General features: G+C 42.8%; 2 protein-coding genes across 4 annotated transcripts in view; both read right to left on the reverse strand.

Moving 5' to 3' along the window:
* LOC118316547 (probable G-protein coupled receptor 153) overlaps window positions 1–10,559 on the reverse strand; it is a 31,547-nt gene extending 20,988 nt beyond the window's left edge. The window contains exon 1 of the mRNA XM_035644460.2: window positions 7,370–10,559. The gene's annotated coding sequence lies outside the window, so the exon portion shown is untranslated. The remainder of the gene's footprint in view (window positions 1–7,369) is intronic.
* A 1,037-nt stretch (window positions 10,560–11,596) lies between these two features.
* Window positions 11,597–17,017, reverse strand: part of acot7 (acyl-CoA thioesterase 7) — a 41,833-nt gene continuing 36,412 nt past the window's right edge. For all 3 annotated transcript variants that reach the window (XM_035644464.2, XM_035644465.2, XM_035644463.2), the window contains one exon: window positions 11,597–12,114. In XM_035644464.2, the coding sequence (XP_035500357.1) occupies window positions 12,016–12,114 (99 nt within the window). In that variant the 3' untranslated portion in view covers window positions 11,597–12,015. The remainder of the gene's footprint in view (window positions 12,115–17,017) is intronic.

Here is a 17,017-nt window from a genome sequence, read left to right on the forward strand (position 1 = left end):
GCAGGGTTACATTGCAGAGACTCAGAACTATTCATTTTCAGAATACAGGCAAATCCATTAAAACACAAACTTGAAGGGCTTACAGGACCTCTTGCGGTCGAGTACAGTACGATCTCTAGAGGTCTGCGCTCTTTAAAACGACCACAAAGGTCGCTATAAGCTGCTTGAAGAAACGACTCGTGGTCATTTTCTCGTCAAAGAATATGCAGCGCAAATGCTCTGCTATTTAACCTCCAGTTTGTTTGTTGTTAACTGAAAGACTCAAATGTTGAGCCGTCTTTACCACCGGTGAAAGTAAACGGCCAAGAAATTGAACAACTATTTGTCAGTGACAGCTGGAAAATTAATCTGAAAACAATGAAGGGTACTGGCAGAAATATATTTAAGGAGTAATTGCTTGCAGTTATAGAAGTAATGTATACTGTACTAACGGTAGTATTGGTTGTAGTGTTAGTAAAAGTAGCAGTTGTGGTAAAAATGGTTGGCGTAAAAGTATTAGTGGTAGCATAAGAATCGCGGTAGCACTGGTTTTTATTTAAACCCTTGACTGACGGGCTTCAAAACCATAATAGATCCAACAGGTTGATCACCCACAATCCCCTGGGCCTCCAAGACTAATCCGTCCTCTACACAGGGGAAATCAGCACCAACAATTGCACACTCGCCGTAAAGACTTTTGCTCCAGCATCGAGATATTGAATGTTAACACTTTGCATGCATTCACTGAGGTGTTGATACAAGGGAGATTGGAAAGTAGAAACGTGTCTTTCAATAATTACTCATTTTCCTCTTCCCCAACATGATCTGTTTACATCCAAATCTGAACAACAGCTTTGGAGCGACGGTGCAGTAAATCGTTTGTATTTTGACCTGATAAAATTTGGTGGAACAATGACCCTTGGAATGACAATAACTGATTCCATCAAACAATGTTTGACTCTTTAACTATAATAACTATGACTCCAACAGAGATACTTTGGTCCAAATCATAAGGTTTTCATTACAGGGTAAAACTCTGGATGATAGGAATGATGCCTTTGGCTGTCACAAGTTATGTTCTTCCAAGATCTTATAGTGTACCACAAATGTTTTATGTTTTCCATTATATGAGGAGATTCTGGGGAGTTTCTGGTTTCAATCACTAGTTTCAATGATTGCTCTGATTTAGAGTAAAATAGACAATAAAGCACGGTGATGATACAGCGTGATTTACAGCAGCTGGGCGCGCAGTGGACAAGCTCCCAATCAGACCGACACCCCTCTCCCCCTCCTATATGTCCCGTTTCAAAAATACCAAGATGGCGCTGGTAGGCCAAACGAAAGTCTTCAAAACGGCAGTTCACCAACCAATGGCCGACGTCACGGTGGGATGCCGCTCGGTCTGGATAGATTTTGGCAGGCACAAAGATGGATTTATCCATTAAATCAAAGGCCAAAACGGATGAGAGTGTGTCTAAATGAGATCAAGCCAGTAATTACAAAGAAACCTGTTCCAAGGAAACAAGTTCAATCAGCATCATGTCGTGTGGTGCAGATTGAAAGCTGGTGTACACGTGTGGTGTTGATCCACATCTCTAAGCTTCATTTTATCAAGGGCTTGAGAAGAAGAGGAGTGGGAGAGAGAGGACCTCTTTTATAAGCTCACTGCCGACAGCTGCAATGCATGGGGTCTTACTGCCTGACCAGCCACTCATCCCTGGAGCTGTCGGAGAGGTAAATACTCTACCCCAGGAGGCAGCACAGCTTTCCCCAGAGCACAGCCCTGGTGTTTAATATTACATCTCTGATGCTTATCCATGACGGCTGCTTTTACTTTGAACGTCGTCAGCAGGTCTGACATGTGCACCGACACCCTGCTTCACTTTTACAGCTATAAACACTCGTGCTAGGGAGCTGCCCAGTACTAACGCACTCCACTGTCCGTCCATTACAAAGCATCCGATGACAGTGAACTTCTGTTGGATTTATAGATGTGTAAATTGTATTTCTTGTCTGTAAACATGTTATTTTTTCCCAGCTGTAACCTGTTTCCTTTAGTTATGTTGACTGACCTCTAATTGTCCATTTATTTGTTCTTTGATCCTGGACGTACTGCATGCACCACACTTCTAAACTGAATCTGAACAAAGGTGAGCAAGACTAGTTCGGAGGACAATCACGGACCTGTATTCTACAAAAGGCCAGTAAAATACTAGAACCAATGGCGTAAGTATGGCCTAGTTGCAAACCCTATGCCATGTCCTATGCAATATGTCGGGGCTTATGTCATAGCCCGAGGTGAACCTCACTAGAAATGTAATTATACATGCTGGCGATGCCACTGAACAACAGTGACTGGACTGCTCGGTAGCATCAATTTCCTCTAAGGCATTTCCAGCTGCTCGTTCTTCTCCACCAATGTTTAACTGAAGTCGAAGGGGAGTTGAACGAAGTTTCAGCAAAAGTAATTGTCATTTATCATCTATTAGCTAAAACTCCAACATGATCTGCCCAATTTTCATTTTTTCGGCGTCGGCTCTGTGTGAATACACTGAGACTTTTTAGTTCAATAGATGTCTTTTGAAAGCCAGTTGAACTTTTTAATTTAAAAAAGTATTTATATATATACTGTATATATATACACAGCCCTTACAAGTATAGAGTCCTTCACAAGGAACTGTATGCTTTCTATCATCATATAAAAAAACAAATAGTTAACAGGTTTCACATTTGTAGCAAAGGAACATTCAGGTCGCTGAGATGATTAACCACGCGCATTTTCCTGATTTTAAAGTGGGGTATTAATAGTTATTACTCAAAATGTTCAGAAAATTAGCTTCCTGGTGGGAGTGAATGGGAATTATTAAAAATAAAAAAAGTTAATTACAAGCTAAGGTGACGCAAATGATCTGTGATGGAAGAGGACACAAAAAATTCACAGCGAATATTAGAATTAAGACACGTATTTGAACAACTGATAATTTCTACAGTTCAAAATGATATTTCACATTTTCTTATATTGTTGTTGGTTTAGTTCCACATCAGAACAAATACTGATACATATACAGATACATGATGCAAAACTCTTCCAAGTATTTTATCATAGATTTGATCATGGATTCAGCTGGTGTACATGTGTCACCCACACAGTGCAGGTGCTCTCCTTCACCCCATGAGCGATTACAGTGGCCCGGAGTTCAAAACACAGACCAGTCATCACTCATCTCCAGTGAGAAATCATTATCTAGTTATCAGTTATCAGACTAGAGAGAAGTTCCGCCTTGAATAACAAACAGTCGTGAGGACCAGCTTTAACCCGCTGTCCTGCAGAAAGGCTCAGATAACAAAATAGATGCACTTTGTCACAAGATAATAGAGTAATTTAATGTAAAATGAATGAATGAATGAAGGGAAATTGTCAGCACAAACCAGGCCGACGATTACCTAATATATATATAAACATTCCTGTTCCCTCACAGTGTGTTCACACTGGGCTTCACACCCACAGGAGGGGGCAGAGCAGAGTATTAGAAACTTTACATAGCAGCCATGGGGACATGCTCAGCTTCTGGCCTTCCCTCCCAGCTGTTTTTATTTACATGACAGACAGATGGTTCGTTGCAGTACCAATAACTGACATGTGCTCATCAACCCTTCATCAGATCAGCCATTGATAAAACCACCATCACGTTAGACACTCTGCTTCACTGCACTGGAACCAGACCGGATCTCTTATTTTTATATGTTGCATAGCAACTGCATCTGTCTGGAGGTTAAGCACTTTTTTCAGAATCAGAATAGCTAAATAAATCTCATGTCAGCTGATTAACAGTCATGCTATGATCATTTAGAGGGGATTTATTATTACTCTCTCTCTCCCTCTCAATAATAATTCCATATATTCTCCCCATATAATATTTTAGTAGGCTATTCTGTAGTTATGAATCGTCATCAATCTGCATCTGAAAGTGTAGTGTAGTTTCACACGTGGGGTTTTCATATCAGTAAAATGCCTTTTACTGTGAGACTTTATAAATCATAAATTTCAAACATAATTTGAATTCTAAAATAAATTGTTTCTTTGAAGTTGATTCTATATCGTTTCCATTCTAATACAAATAAGGTCTATTCAATCAAGCTCATCCTCATATTTATTGTCAAGTGTTGCTATCTACAGTTGACCTATCAAATCAGTGTTTCTCACCCACAGTGTGATGCAGCCTATTTGTGGTAAAAAAAGGCCAATGGTCCGCTTGTAGTAGAAGTTTGTTGTTATCGGAGGGCTCTCTGAATTTGATACCAGATGACAGCTTACATTTCCTATAGTGTATAATGATCTTCCCATTGTGAATAACTCTCACTAGTTGCTTGCACTGTAGAGTATCCACTTACAGCACATGACACCGGATGGCAAACATGCACAATTGCACAAACTCAAGGACTGAAACAACAACAGTAACATGTTGTGAGCAAATGCGCCTTCCGTTTCATCACGGCATTCCATTAATGCACAGCCGGGAGGCGCAGTGAGTTGGAAGCCTCCCTCTCCAAGAAGTCCAGAAGTCTCCAACCTGAACCAATGAAACCCTGCTCAGATATTAGAAAGCTCTTGGGGTTCTCGATGACCTTGACCCCTGACCTTCCTGCAAGGGAGGTAAGCTAAGACAGCCTCCCCACTGAATCGATATCCCCCTGCTGTAGGTTCTCCATCAAACCAACAAATTGAATGTAATGCAACCTCTTTGATCAATATGCTAATAGGTTCACGACTAAATTCAATTCATTTTGAGAGAAAGAAGTGAATAGTCTCCCTAGCACCAAGTGTAAAACTACTTATAGTTCACTTCTTCTAGAATCAGCAATTCTTGAAAATAAAAAAAGTTTAAAAAGGGAAATGTATTGTTTTTATTTATCATTGTTGTTTTTATTATCCTGAAACTCATGTTGTCAACAGTGGAAAAAAAACTCTTCATACATCAGACAGTCATTTTACAAGGGTAAGGTGAGGAAAGCGTCAATCAATCGGGCATGATTAGGAGATGATGCCACGGGGCTGCACACGCTAAGTCAAGCACGTGTTACGGTGATGCGGTATGATCTTGGATATCAAATAACATCAGATTAAGTATCACTGATTAAATGCTCATCAGTTACTTTCATTGGTATTGTGCTCAGAGGTGCTCTGAGGAAATCTAAAACTTCGGCTCTAATTGGCCCTCGCAGTGGAGTGCAGTTAAATGGGGTCTTTTGTGCTCTTCCCTCCACAGTAAACATGAAATGAACACCATTAAGACATGCTCAATGGGTATCTGGTTTCAAGAGTTAAACCATTCCAAACCAACATTGTGGCTGATAAGAGCAACTTCCAAAAGAGTTGTCGGTCTAACTCAAAATGTAAGAAAAGTTTTAGAAAGTCTCTCTTTATTTAAACTATCGCAACCAAGCTCGACACAGCCAGCTTCCAGCAATGATGTGTCATATTTACTGTGATTTCCGTATTTCCCTCCCCACACTTGATTGTCCTGTAACACAAAGCTGCAGTAAAACACCTAAGGTGAACCCGAAGTTTGCAGGTGCTCTCAGGATGCCTATAGGCACAAATCAACCAATAAGGTGAAAGATTTTTAAGGGTCACGAGCCGAAAATGCAGCTTGATGGTCCTGATTCACATTTTAAGCACTTCTCCGAACGGAGCAGTCAGCTTGTCACAGAGTCAGTAGTTGAATTTTCCATCACAAGTGTAACCCTAGAGGCTCTCTTCCTGTTTATGTTAAGCTGCCACCAACTATGACTGTAGCTGGATCACCGGGCGCCATATGGCAGAGGGTTTACAGTTCACCTCAGAAACGGCCGAGCATTTTAATGGTGGTGGAACAATGGAATACATTAAAAAAACTTAAAATTAAATTGATTAAAAACTTAGAACATTATTCAAATATTCCTCTAATTGTCATCAATGCCATATAATGCTGTCTGGGGGGAGCCAGACTCTTTTTCAGTGTGTTGTGGGGGGAAATAGCACGGCGTGAACGCGGCCTGGCGCGCTCTCAAAATGACAGGGCCCAAACAACGTGTGACAAACAAAATGTCACATATGCCCCGTGAAGCACTGAGATCTGTAGTGAGGCTTTGTGGTGTAGCAGCAACTGTCACATGTAGGCTGCAGCACTTCCTCTGAGCAGTGGCTGTGACGATATTCCTCCAATGGCCACTCAGACTCGTGGCTGCGTGCAATCACTCTGTCATCTGTTTGTATCTTGGAAAAACACATTAATATAACATTTTGATAGGAAGTAAAGATCAAACTGCCACCGCATTTCACAATCTTTTTTCCTGGTTACCGTGAAAAGATGCTGTGGACAGTGGTGAATGTGTTACACACAACAGAGACATTTAAAGCATTGACTTTGCTTTTTCTGAATGCCATAGCATAACTCTGGTATCTTAACTTCCTTTTGTCTCAAGTCAGATGTTCATGTCAAGAAAAGTGATGGAGTAAAACTGTAGCAGAAAAAAAAAACCTCATTGAGATTATACCGAGAAAAAAGGCAGTTGACAAGCAAATAACTGAACGTTCAAATGTTGGATTTGTAAATGTAAACCAGGATCTTATGTCTACCATCACTGTGTATGCTGCGGGAATGGAGAGAGTCAATATGAAGCCAAACTCCATAGGTTTACGTCTGAAAAAAACAAGTATTCATTCACTCTTCTACTCTTCATTTTCACTTTGCAACACCAGCAAATCACACATCTTCTAAAATTCCAGATTAAAACAGGAGATGGCCGACTTAATATTTAGAAGGAGGAATACATGAAGTAGCATTTATAAAACAAAATCAGTGGCGGAGTTGCGAAGCAAAGATGGTTTGCATGATAGCATTCGTGATTACAGGATGCTCCATGGCACACCACAGCGCTGGATTCTTTGTATCTGTTACTGGTGCATTGTTCGTTCCGTCACCAACACGGTGTATAATCATATCCAGTAATCCCATATACCAACCGGCTCTGCGTAATTGCCACACTTCGTCCTGCACATTCTTACTGTGAGAGCCCTCGACCTCGGTGGAGTGGAGTGTGCAGCCTTCAGAGCAGCCTCACATTTGTAAGTGCACCTCTCGGTTGGTCCACTTCATGTCATTTGGTTTTCATGTCATTTGGTTGTCAGTTAACCAATCAAACGGGGTCGGATTTGCACGGTATAGCACCGCAGGAATGTGAGGTGTCAGTGCACATGTTCACGTGTGGGCTTCAGGACACCACCTGTTTGGGAAGGAGCCTTGCTGTTTCCTTACACCCCATTAAAATGAGCTGCTGGGCAGTTGAGGGTGGCATTACTGTGATCAGCGGTGTGTGTGTGTGTGTGTGTGTGTGTCTCATATCTTACCTCCTCACAAGACGATCAGGCTCATTGTTCCGGCCGATGAAGAACACTCGTTTGAGTCACATCAGTTCCGGTGCGTAAAAGTGGCTTCCCAGCGTTTACATCCCCCCACCACCCCAAAGACAACCTGAGCAGCAGCTTCAGGTTAAAGAAATGAGCTGCGAGATGAAGGATGAGCCCCGGAGCCGCACATCACCACAGCTGTACTCCCCTCGTGTCTTGTTGGCCTCTTTGTCTCAGACACACATCATCGACGAGTTGGGTAAAAAAAACCAAAAAAAACCATTAGTGCCTTCCCGCGACGCGCCAGGCGCAAAGAGGAGCGCGTAATTTGGGGGTAAAAGAAAGCAACCAAACGCGCATCGCGTCCTCGCCTCCTTCCTTCCGTCCTACGTCGCGACACTGAGGAGGCGAGCGGCCGACTGGATGAGGCATGGCTGGCCGCGCGCTCCCGTCGGCTCAGGCTCGTCCGCGGGCCAGACTCTCTCCGCGGCCGTGGGAGTGAGCCGCAATGAGAAATAATTCATGAACAAAAAAGAAAAGAGGTCGGCGGCGTTTTGACGGAGCGGGAGCTGCTCCTGCACGGTGCACAGAGGCTCTGAATGAACAACAGGCTGCTGTCACTAAAGGCTCTCATTCGAATGAGTTGATAAAAAGAAGAGGACACCAGGGGAAATAAGAGATGGTTATAGTATATAAGTAGATATAATAGCGTGGATCAATATGCATCATGCATATATAGGTCTATATTGTCAGGAGGGACTGCTGCGTTCTATCTGTATCAGCCGCATTTGTTGTTTTCTCGTGCTCTTTATGCTCCTGTAACTGGGCCCTTTTCATTGACCTTATACCATTGTTACGTAAGACTGGATGATTTTTTTTCTGTGAGGACGGCTTCCTCCCCTCAGGGCTTGGATTGTACCCAGCGAGAAAAACTAATAGGCCCTGCATGAGAGGAGAGACAGAAAGGTCCCCAGTGTCTCGGTTTTTGTCACCATTATGATTATTTTCATTTGTTTGCTGGATGGTCTGATGAGTGCTTTGCGCGCTCCCACGCCTCCCATATATTAGAATGGATTGCCTGTACACACACACACACACACACACACAACCACACCTGGGAGCTGCCAGTGCGGTATACTGTACACACAGCCAGGATATTCAGCGCTGAGCTTCCCTGCTGATCCATTCAATAGTTATAGGTGACCAAATTAATTGCATATAGGTTTAAGAGCGCGGCTTGTTAAAGGTTGGCTAGCTGCCGCTAGGATCCAAAAAACAAAGTAGGAGCTTCAGTGTACAAACTTCTTTCTTCTCCTTCGTTATCTCTAAAGTGGTGTCGACAACTTCCTCAGGAGCTCTGAGGAGAAAAGTACCTGAGTCCTTACCTGCGTCTCGCTACTGCAGCATCTTTACGACAGTGACCAAACAGTAATACCACCCGGAACCACTAGGGGCACGAACATTGCCTGTTACCTCAGGTTGTCGGAGCACTCATGTCGCTCGCCTTGTTGGACTCCACCATCTTGATGTGACTGCATATCCTCAACCCTATAGTGATGAAACTGGAAACAGTAACCATGTGTGTTATTGAGGTTTTACAAAGACTGAATTTTCAGCCACCCAACAGCCAATTACGGACCTTTTTTTCGTTTTGGATTCTGAAATGTATTGGTGCACGGACAAGTACAGGACATGTAGCCTCTTTATTTTGGTGCCCGAGACATAAACAAGTCCATCATTAGAATTGGAAAGTGCAAGAGGGTTTGTTGAAAGAAGCAGACTCTGTCCATCTCCAGCTCCCCCTGTGTGATGCTAGGTGACCTGGAAGTAAAAAGTAACAGAAGGCATTCCCGCCCACTGGCTCCACTGGCACCCGGCTGCCATCCACTCTCAACGTCATCTCCATGATCACACATCACATCACACACACGCACGCACACACACACACACACACACACACACACACACACACAGCTGTTTAAGACATATCACTGAATTGAATGTCCTGCTGATGTGCCCTCTTACAATCCACTTTTCCATGTCCTCCGAGACTTGCCACCTCTCCGTGGAGGAGTTTTTGTACCTTACAGTCAGAGGTAGCCTAATTTAGTAAGAGTCCCAATACTCCCTGTGTGGTTGTAAAAAGAAAAAAGAAAAAAAAGGGAGGTTCCAGGCCAGACAAAGTAGGGCCTGTCACCTACTCCTCTGCAAGGAAAACCCTGCTGGCTCCAAGCCCAGAAAAAAGAAGAAGGCCGAGTGTGGGACTCACATCTCCGCTCTATGAAGGTGTTCCAGGAAGAACAAACAAAACAAGTTTTTTACAAAAGAAACTGTAAAAACATTCAATAGGTTGGCCCTTCTCCATGCGAGACTCAGATTTTTGAGCATGTGAAACTTCTGCCAGCAACACCTTACCATAAGTGTGGCCTGACGCAAATATCGACATACTTATTTTCACGGGACCTTGAAGTAAAATGTGCCCGGCATGCGTTCAGGCCTCGGTGTCTCCTTTCGTGTGTAGAAGTAGAGCCCCCGCTGTCAGTAAATGTCGGACAACGCGGGCGTTCTCCAGCTGTGTGTACAAAGGGGAGAAAAAATGCAAAGCGGTGTCAGTTTGAAATGAAATCAAGAGGGTTTATTGCTCTTCACCACCCCACTTAATCATTTTATCCTTCCTTTCAGAGTCCTTAATGGTTTTCCTCCTGCACCAGAGGATCATTCATCTTCCAAGTAGCCTCGTCAGTCTCTTCATGATGGAATAGAGCACTGAGACGGCGGCGATCCCTGAATTTAGATCCCAAGACGTGTGGAAATATGAGTTCAGGTTTTGCCGTGATTTCATTAACCTCTGGGGGTAAGGAGCAATTTGACTTGCATCTTCATCCAGTGCCATTGTCCACAGTCTCCGAGTGTGCTGAGTATATACTGCCAGATTGTTTGCAAGTGACTGCAATGATGCAATTTAAAGCAGATCTCCTTGAATTCCTTCTCTTCTATTTCAAGTCGGTTCCTCCACCATGGTAACCATGGTTACCATATTGTGTCTCGACATATAAAAGCCAGCTGCTACCAGCCGAAATGGCCGAGACCGTGAGGAACACTGTTGAATGATGAGAAACGACTATTTACCAGGAAGAATGTGGTGTGTCTGTGCTGATGTTGTACATATGCAAAAAAAGAAAAGATGCTTTTCAAAATGAGTCAAAATTAGTCCTATCTTGCCATCTAGCTCTCCTTCTCCCACAAGATGCCGCGACTTCAATTGGGGTTAAAAATATATATATTGCCCCTGTGCAGCTTGAGCCTAACTTTATTTTCATATGGGGAATGAAAAGCACACAGACTGTGCCAGAGGGACTCACAGAGAAAAAACAAACAAAAAAACAATAACCTTCAAGGTCCAATGACAAATGGGATTCTGGCGGTGTAAGAAAAACAGAACGAGGAGGAAAACTGTCCCAAACAAAAAGGGCATTTAGCAGATGTTTAAACCTGTTGTGGCGTTCAATTCTTTGTGTTTTTAGCTCATATTAGTGCTTTGCTATCTGTTCCACAGGGTTGAAGCCTAACTACTGATTTAAGTGTTGTTAACACACGTAACAGGCCAGTCCAGCTAAATATTTGAACAGTTTATATTGCAGGTTGTTAATCACAGCCTTTCCAGCCACTGCATGTCCATATTGATATTGATTTCTCACCAGCTGCTGCCGACCTCAATTCATTGTTCTGATCTTTCTGTACAGAAATATCCACATACTGACATTTTTTTCCCGCTAAATTTCTGACTCCCATCAGGCTTCGATGAGTCCTCACATCTTATCTGGAGACAAAGACGGTTAGGCAGGGAGAAGAACGGAGGAGACAGACAGAGGGACAGAGAGTAAAAGGAGAGGAGCAAGAAAGTAAGTGACATTGCAGGAGAACGGAGACGGGTGAGGACATGACGGTAACCAGGAGAGGGAAAGGGGAGCGAGGTAAGGCAGAGCGAATGCTGGAGTGAGAGTGTGACAGACAGGCAGAGGAAGAGGAGAGCGGAGAGGCAGGAGGGGGAGGGCAGGCGGCGTGGGAGAGATGCGAGTTGAGTCAAAGCCCCTGAGCTCCCCTGATTCCTATTTGAAAGACAGTGCTCAGAAGATTAATAGCGTGGGCCCTCTCTGCCGAGGCATGCCCAAGACAATGACATCATCACCATCAAGCTATCAAGGACACAAGGCCAGAGCTCCAGACTCACGCTTGGATCTTTTATTCATTATTATTCATCATTTTCCTTGCGCTCAGACTATCTCTGCACTGACACAAATCATCAAGTCTTCATATTCAAAAATATACTTAAAACAAAATAGTACTCTCACTTCCACCTACAGTCAGACCGTCACTTTGCACTGACATAGATCATGAATGGTCTTCATACGTCATTAAAAATCTAGCCAAATTAAAAATACGTACTCTCACGTTTAAATACATGTACAGCTATACGTGGACACTTTGGTGTGTAGCAGAGGAAAATATGATAACATGTTTTACAGGAGGCTACAGTTATAGAACAGGAGAGAGGGTTTTTAGTTCCTTCATACTGTACAGTACATGTGTTGTGTGGGGTTGATATACTATTGTTGCCGGCGTTGAATTCTGGTCACAAAGCGGCGTCACTGCTGGCGCTCCTTTTCCGCAAGTCTCTTTGATTTATTCTGGAGGTAACGGGCCTTGCCCTCTTCGAAACACCTCTGCTCCTCCTCGCCTTCAATCTGAGAAACGAGCAGAAAGGACAAAACATTTTGTTTTCAGACACATTCATCAATCACGCACATTGTGCACTGGAACGTTTCCCCCCGGGCTGTTACCATATTAACCATGGGCATTAAGCTCTCGTCTCATTTGCCCGTCTACGCTACTGTAATACCCGTTCATCTTCCTGGAGGAGTGCAGGATGGATGGTTGGATTTCGAGAGGCTCTGCATCACATGCATACAAAGTATGCAGCGGAACGCATTTGAGTTAAAGTTGAACAAAACCCACACAAAATGTCTTTAGCTGCATTTCAACAACACATCTGTATCTGCTGGTGGTGAAACTCAACATGTAATGGTTTGAGGCAGCAGGGTGGTTATAGATATGATTTTGAACAATCCCACCAGGGACAAGCCCAGGGATCACGACTGAAATGTGACGAGAATGTTCAAATAAACACACTGATGGGAATGTCCTCTCTGTGAAGCAGGTTCAGGAGTTTGCAGCTGCAGGATTGGTGTGTTTGTTGTGTGTCGGTTATATAACAGTCAACACACTGCTCAGTCAATTTTGCGTTTCCCATTCATCTGAAAGTAATGGATAATTCCAGTTCATTGACTTTCAAAGCAAAAAATAAAGAGCGAGAGAGAGAAGGTTTCAGCGCAGCTCCAGCATTTTCAAAGATTTACATGAGCACAGACGCTGATCAGTTAATCTGCTCATTCAAAATCAATAGACGAATAGAGGAACTGTGGATTCTGGTTCTAGCGTGTGAAAGGTACAACTGGACTGTGTGCAGTCGTAAAGCAAATTCATGTATATGAAAATGATTGATAATTAGTGCGATACCTTCAGAGGTCTACAAGGCTCTGTAGCCACGTAACCACGGCAAACTACTACTGAAACTACTGCTAAAATGCTAAATGCTAAAATGATTATTGGTCCATTGAGTTTCCCTGCAGTGGGGAAGGACAGCAGCTATTTCATACAAGGCATCACATGATAAGTCAACAAAATGTTCTGAAGATCGTTTCTTTACAGAGTGAAGATGTTTACACGTACCACTGTGAATGCGCGTTTATGTGCAAAATGAATGTTATGGGGCAGCATTGGTGCGGAACCCCGAGTTCCTGGGTTTATTGTGTCGACGGATGAAAAGTTCAGGGCTGCAAATCATTGCTTCAAGAGTGTGCACACAGATTTATTAAACTTCAGGCTTTTTACCTTGTATCCCCCTGTCACTCAGGCCCCTGAGTAACCCTACTGATATACAGGTTGAAATGTTTTTAATGAAGAAGGCAATTAAAATGAACTGTACACCCAACGGCTGCTGACGAACAATAGCATTTAATAACGGTATGAGATATGGCCCTTTAAAGTTTCTGTCCTCGGGGAAAGTAAAGGCAGGGTTAAATGTGCGGCTGACTGTTTAGAGGACAAAGAGGGTCGCAAACCACTAACGACAGATAACCTGGAGTATTTAAGTATTTATATTACTCTATAATTTAAAATGTAATCATGTGCAAACTGTCACGCTGGGTTTTGACTAAAATGTATTGACTCAAAATGCATTTTCACTAATGTTACAGTTTTCAAGAAAATATTTCCACGTGCAGTTTTTCGGCCCCATATCTCTCTTGGCCAATCAAAAACTGCTTCAGGTCATCAGCAGAAAATGTTGTTTAAAAAAAACCCCGAAGGAATTATCACTGTCGTGGAATTTTCTCCTCTCGTGTAAGAGACTGTGCCTGGTGCACAGTGCGAGGTCATCTTGTCTTTGGTAGGTCAGGTCACTGTCTCTGGATGTCAACGTCTTAGATTATAGGCCAAACATCCTGATTCTAAGGAGCCATTTCATCTGTTTAATGACGACATGATTGTGCTTTTGGGACATCATGCACGGACAACTTTTTTGATCTTTGTACGTCATTTGAAGTAATGTCTGATTGCAGAGTAAATATTTTTCTGGAAACATTTCTTAATCTTCCTTATGTTTTATAATGGATGGCGATGATGTTCTCTGAGGTAAGTGAACCATAAAATCAGAGCTAAAACATCTGCCAATGTCTATGTGGACACACGTTATTTGTCTTGCTTGTACTGAGCGCATTACTGCTAGACTGCACATGCATATGTTTATGCTAATGTGGATCACATTTGCATAACTCAATGAGACAATTCAATGCCATGCTCAAAATGTCCTTTTGGTGTCCCCATGTAATTGGTATTCCCACAGTGGCTCCAGTCTAATAACTGTGATTATGCAGGATCATCAACTACTGCTGCTGGTGACTCTCTGATGCGCTCATGCTTGTCTTATGTGCATTTTACTTCTATTCCCGTTGTGTTTAACATTTCAGGCAGAACAATTCTAAAATAATAATCTTATAATAAATAAATGACTGATATAACAAGATTATATCTACAGTCGTGCTCAAAGCTCTGTGAGTTAAAAGATCACATAAGTTTATGAGATCATAAAACCCAATACCGGGAAAAGTCAGGGGGTTATCAAAGCCTTTAGCAAACACCATGTTGGAAATATGAATGTTTGTACAAAACATCATGGCAATCCATTGTTGTTCAGATCTTTCAGTCTGGACCAAAGTGTACAAACCTGATGTAGCCAATGCTATAACCATGAAAATGAAGATAAAAAAACAGAAAATAAAAGTTAATCTGTAATAGATTGCACTGGAACATATGAATTATCAATCTGAAAGTGTCTTCCGCTTGAAACCAAGACAAAGTCGGACCTCATAGCTTTGGCTAATCGGGTCAAACAGCCAAGACAAGCAGCTGTTTCACCTGGCATGCTGCTCGACCATTGGGTGGACAGTGGAATGGAGTGTGACAAACCAAATTGTGTAAACTTGGAACGGCGACAAGGTTCTTAAAAGGGACTCGCTCAGACAATGCCAGCAAAATGCCAGCAGGTCCCTTTTGTGTTGGCACGAGCTGTTATTAGAGTGGGCACACGGGGCATCAGTGGCACTGCCAAATGCCAGAGTCTGAAAAGTACCACTAAGCTGTAAGCAACCAGCTGAAAAAAGAATAGGAAGAAGAAAAGTCTGCATATTAAGTTACAGTAAATGTTTGTGTGTGTGACAGAGGAATAGAGAGAGAGTGAGAGATCGACTCATGCACAAAGGATATCGTTTAAGACAATCCGGAAAGGCGTTTCATTTGAAGACATAAAACAAATGCTCTGTCCGTGGATCTCTCTGATCAGTCATGATTAATATCTTACACTGTCTCTGGAGTTCAATCATTAGGTGAATCATGTCAAATACTAAAGTAATCTGAGCTTCATCTCAGTGATAGCTGTGTGGTAACATGATACAGCTGCAACTTTTTGTTCTGACAACATATTTTATTTTCACAGCAAAAACAGATTCAAATCGTCAGAGGGGCGATGCATACCCTTCGCGCGCATTGCATACACCACTGCAGTGTTTTCCATTAATTTTCTAGATGGCGGCAGCCCGCCACGGTTTCATAGTGACAAAAAAACCCATTAATATCGCTAACTTGGCATTTTGTGACATTGCTTCACTGTAGAGCTGTGTATCAACATAAACTCGGTAGATTGTGCTGTCACTGTGCGCGTTCATGCAGCGAGCATACAGCGCAGATCTCGGCTTCACACTGGCCCTGCTCCGTGAGAGCATACTGGCCCCACTCCTCACCAATCAACTGGGCAGTAATTTAAAGACAGAATCATTTGCAGGACTAAAATATAGATTTTCAATGAGAACCAGCTATGTTTTATTTACAAGGCTTCAAATTACAAATATTGTATTGTATTGAACTTTGTGTTATGAGTGACCATCAGTACCATCTGTAATTAAAATTAATTCTTCTCTCACTGCTGAGGGTCATTATGGAATATGTAAGAACTTGTGTTCTTATGAATGTTACTGACACTTAAACAAATGGATCATGCCGCGTTGCCCTTCCTCACAAAACGTCATTTAGTTTTGGTTGTGAATATGGAACAGTACAGTACATAATCATGAATAAGGTATAATGAAAAATCAACCACCCTTGACAGATTCATGCACCGAAGCCCCACGAAGACAAATGTCAGTATGTCCTCGGTGTCATGCCTCGGATTACCACAGAGGAAGAATTATCTGCAACTCTGGCACGAGTGTGCCTGTTAACCCGTTGGTGATTGTCTTGAATGGGAGGCATCTAAAAATAAATGTGCATCACTTCATGTGGACTGCAGGGGGTTGCCATGACAACCGGTCTTGTTTTTGTGTCAAGGGAGGCCAGCTGAGCCTCTGCCAGCAAGGAGGGGGATGAGGGGGGGTATGAGGCAGAGGAAAAAAACAAACGAGGGGGCGATGAAGAAAGGAGGGTAAAGGAGGGATGGAGGGAGAGGGTAGGATAGAAAGTGAAGGAGGTAGGGAAGTTAAATGACGGGGAAAGGGAAAGAGAGATGGAGTAAAAGAAGGCAGGAAGAAGGGATCTGATGAAACAATGAACAAGAATGAACAAGAAAAAAATATGTAAGACCTGTATTTTCACAGAGAATTAATTCACTTAATAAGTGTGTACTCATATATTCTAGCCTTTACATCTGAGCAGAAGGATTGCTGAATGTGCACACACCTTTTCATTCATAACACACATCCACACTTGGGCTCTGCCGGGTGTAACCAGAATACAACCACACTCTCCCTCTCCCTCCCACCACCAGCTGCCGTTCAGTTTGCCCTGGATGAGCTGGAAGCTGGAAGTGCAGACCGTCTGGTAACAAGACTGTTAACCAGACTGACTGTTCAAATAATCCAAAATACGAGATGGACCGAGGCGCCTTCAGGCATTTTCAATTACTGCTCCGCTGGCCAAGTGCGCACATGTATTATTTCAGTACTTTTTCAAAGGTACGGCTGCAGAGAGGCAGAAGCA

The sequence above is a fragment of the Scophthalmus maximus genome, chromosome 3 (genome assembly GCF_022379125.1).
Source record: "Scophthalmus maximus strain ysfricsl-2021 chromosome 3, ASM2237912v1, whole genome shotgun sequence".
Taxonomy (NCBI): Eukaryota; Metazoa; Chordata; class Actinopteri; order Pleuronectiformes; family Scophthalmidae; genus Scophthalmus; species Scophthalmus maximus.